Here is a 3,276-nt window from a genome sequence, read left to right on the forward strand (position 1 = left end):
TCTTTGGGAGCCAAAGACAGATTTTCTCAACCTCTCCACCCCAGTCCCAAAAATCTTCTACAGAACATTCCTCTCACTATTTTACAAAAGTCTCTCAAATTATGTTCTCTCCTACAAACCAGATCCTACTTTCAAATAACAGTTGCTCCCCATTAACCTTATTTAGCAAATCTAAATTTTTCCTGACTCTACTCAAGAACTCTCAAAGAGACTCCAAGAAATTACTCCTGTGAACCAACAGCACACATTATCCTGCCTCTTGCCCATTTCTAAGGGTGGAATCACTCCCCCTTTCCCTGGTCTTAGGATTCCTCTTCTCAATTACCAAGACCTTGGACTTAAAGGTTTCAGAAGTACACCTAAGAAAATTTTTTCTAAATTCCTTAACTTTACCTCTACCCTTAGTCTATCTGTCTCGAAGATTTCAAATCAACTACAGACTGATAGAATTAAACAGATAGAGTACTACTTAGACAGTTAGACTAAATGCCAGCTCCTCTTTTCCTGGAATCTATATCCTAGTTCAGCCTCACAGACTACACTTTCCCAGCCTCAGATGGTCTCACCGAACCTGAACTACTACTGATGCAGCCTTCTCTTCCCCTCCTTAACCAGCAACCAAGCTTCCTAGGGTCTCATAACAACTATAATCCAACATCAAAAGGAAGCAGTCAGAGAAAATGACAACGATTTACCCAACTCCCAGCCAAACAAAAATAAAACCAAAAAGTGGGAATGAAGGGACTCTAACCCACTCCAGCATGTGGCTTTGGCAGGCCTTTTCCTTCTTTCCCAGTCCCTCTGTCTTGTTAATAAACTATACATTTCATTTCTACAGCTAGCCACCAAGGTCTATTCCTGTATTTGGCCACTTCCTGGTCCTGAGGCTGACTACCAAAGTCCAGCTATGAATGTATTAAAATCCAGCAGTCAGAAGCCCCCTTTTAGCTCAACTAATTAACATGCCCACTTAATAATAAACTCCTCATCCTAACACAGGATTTCCCTGTTTACCTTTGTAAAATTCCATGTTCCTATATGCAATATTTATCTTCCCTTCTATCCAGAGACAGTCCTTTGCCCCCTAGAGCAAATATCCCTCTCCCCTTTCTCTTGTTTCCTTCTCCATCGCCCTTGTCCTATCTCCTTTTCCACTGTAACATAGCCATTCTAACACAGACCCTGCCCTTTTTCTACTGTTAAAATGACACCAGCCAGATCATTTGTTGCTATTTTTTTTTTTTGCCTAAATCAGAAAGTAGCCACTTTATCTTTTCTTCCCCACTTAATAATGAATCTGTGAAAGCAGGTGTTTGGGTGTGGCTTGTGCCTAATCCAAGGTACAAGAGGAAGTTCCCACTCTAAGGGGTCTCCTTCAATAATTATTTCTTTAAATTTTTCATTTATCTATGGAAGTTTTCTCTTATTTTATATGAACAATTCCAATCTTTTAAGATTTATATTGTTCAGTAATTGATGTCACTGAATCTAAAGTATAATTCTGCTTTTCATTTATTACTGTCTTTATGTATTATAAGTAACTGGTGTAAGAATCCCATATTCTCAATAGCAGATAAATTTGAGAACTATATGAAGGTTGATCTTGTAGTTGATAAAATGTTGGTTCCAGCATAGCAGAAATTAATTTTAGTTCATTGAGAAATGTTTGTAAATATTAAGTTTATATTGTCCTAAAAAGATGTTCACATATGATGATATCTTCACCATATATATTCTGTTCAATATTTGAAATAAGAACAGAATAAAGTTGAGTAAAATTGAAAACCACCTAGTCATTTTCATCATCATAATCTTCATCCTTTTTCTGCATGATCAATTCATGTGCTTTTAGTACTCTTGGTATTGGAGTGTTGACAGTGTCATAAGCCCATCCTTTCCTCATAAACAACTTCTCAAGGATGCTTGGCATAGTGTAGCCTTTACTTATGATGAAATCCTTAAAGGCAATAGTTCCATAAAGGTCTTCAATGATGTCTGGCTTACCAGACCTTCCACCTTGAAGTTCAAGTAACTCTTCAGGATCCATTAAAGGCTCATCATTTACTAGCTTTCTCCACAGATCAGGCTTCAGGTACCATGCTCCATATCTAATCTTATCCCTGGTGGACTTGTAAGGATCTTCTGGTTTTCGGAGTTTCCTTTCAAAGTTTGCCTCCTGTATGGAGAATCTGATCTCTTTCACTCTGCTCAGCCTGCTGCAGAACTTGAGCTCAGGAGGAAGCAGGCTAATTTTTTTGATGGCAGAATCTTCATAGCTTGGTTTGCACTCATAGCCAATGTCAAATTGCTTCATCATGAAATCTTCATCAATGCCTAGGTCTCCAAATGATTCGACCCATTCACAGAAATCATAGACTCCTTTCGGTATGTACTGGTAATAAAGAGACTCACCAGAGTCCTGTTTTTTGGGCTTGTTTTCATGACGCACACCATGTTTACGTGCCCCAGGAAACTTTGGAGGATCCAAGTCAAATTTTGAGGGAGGGTATTTCTCAGCAGGAATATCCAATTTCACCCATTTCCTGTGGTCCTCAAAATAATCCCACTTCTCCTCTAACTCCTGGTCAGGGTCAAGGACTTCCAGCACATTTAATAAAAGATCTTCAGAAATTCCTTCCTCCAGGGAGCAGAATGCCAAGGGATGCTGGCTCAGGTTTTCTTCAGTTCTCTTTACAAACAACTGGCGTGCTTGCTGGGCCAGTGACAGTGATGAAAACAGGCTTAAGTCCTGGCACGTTTTTTTCTGACTCTTCCTGGATCTGTGGCCGACTCTATGAGAAATTGTGGGGAGAAAGCCCTCTTTGCGCCCACGAAGCATCATACCTTCAAAAGGTGGACAGCCCTTCCTGAAATCGTCCAACCCTTCCTTCACAAACACCCATCGCCGGCCGTCCAGAGAGGTTGGGAACTTCACTTTTTCCCGTTTGTGCTTTGCGAAACACCTTGAAGGCAGCCTGTCTTTGAACCAGGGCTTGGAGGTCATGCCTAGAGGCATTGGCTGAAGTACTTGCCGGGGGCGATTCCAAGGCAGCCATTGCTCGCCCATGGTGGTCCTGGATCTGAGGCAACTGTCCCAGCCTCAATGGATAGCTTGCCTAAGTCTACTCAGGTTGCTAAGAGACAAGGACCTTGTGGCTGAAATTCTACTAGAATGGGCAAAACCAAGTACACCCCTCCCTATCTTCCACCCCTTCCCCTACAATGGCTCCTTCCATTCTGTTGTCTAAGAACTAAATACACTTCCTGGCTCCCCTG

General features: G+C 41.2%; 1 protein-coding gene across 1 annotated transcript; it reads right to left on the reverse strand.

Annotated features, from left to right (window-relative positions):
- Window positions 1–1,789: 1,789 nt before the first annotated feature.
- Window positions 1,790–3,067, reverse strand: LOC126493024 (protein FAM47A-like). Its single transcript, XM_050129772.1, has one exon. It carries the CDS (start codon window positions 3,065–3,067, stop codon window positions 1,790–1,792), a length of 1,278 nt encoding a protein of 425 aa, XP_049985729.1.
- Window positions 3,068–3,276: the final 209 nt, after the last annotated feature.

This window comes from Alexandromys fortis, unplaced genomic scaffold (genome assembly GCF_014885135.2).
Source record: "Alexandromys fortis isolate MF-2015 unplaced genomic scaffold, M_Fortis_MF-2015_v1.1 scaffold_313, whole genome shotgun sequence".
Lineage (NCBI taxonomy): Eukaryota > Metazoa > Chordata > Mammalia > Rodentia > Cricetidae > Alexandromys > Alexandromys fortis.

What these genes read in the sequence shown, in the direction of transcription:
- LOC126493024 (XM_050129772.1), bottom strand. Translation starts at nt 3,067, where the DNA reads ATGGGCGAGCAATGGCTGCCTTGGAATCGCCCCCGGCAAGTACTTCAG.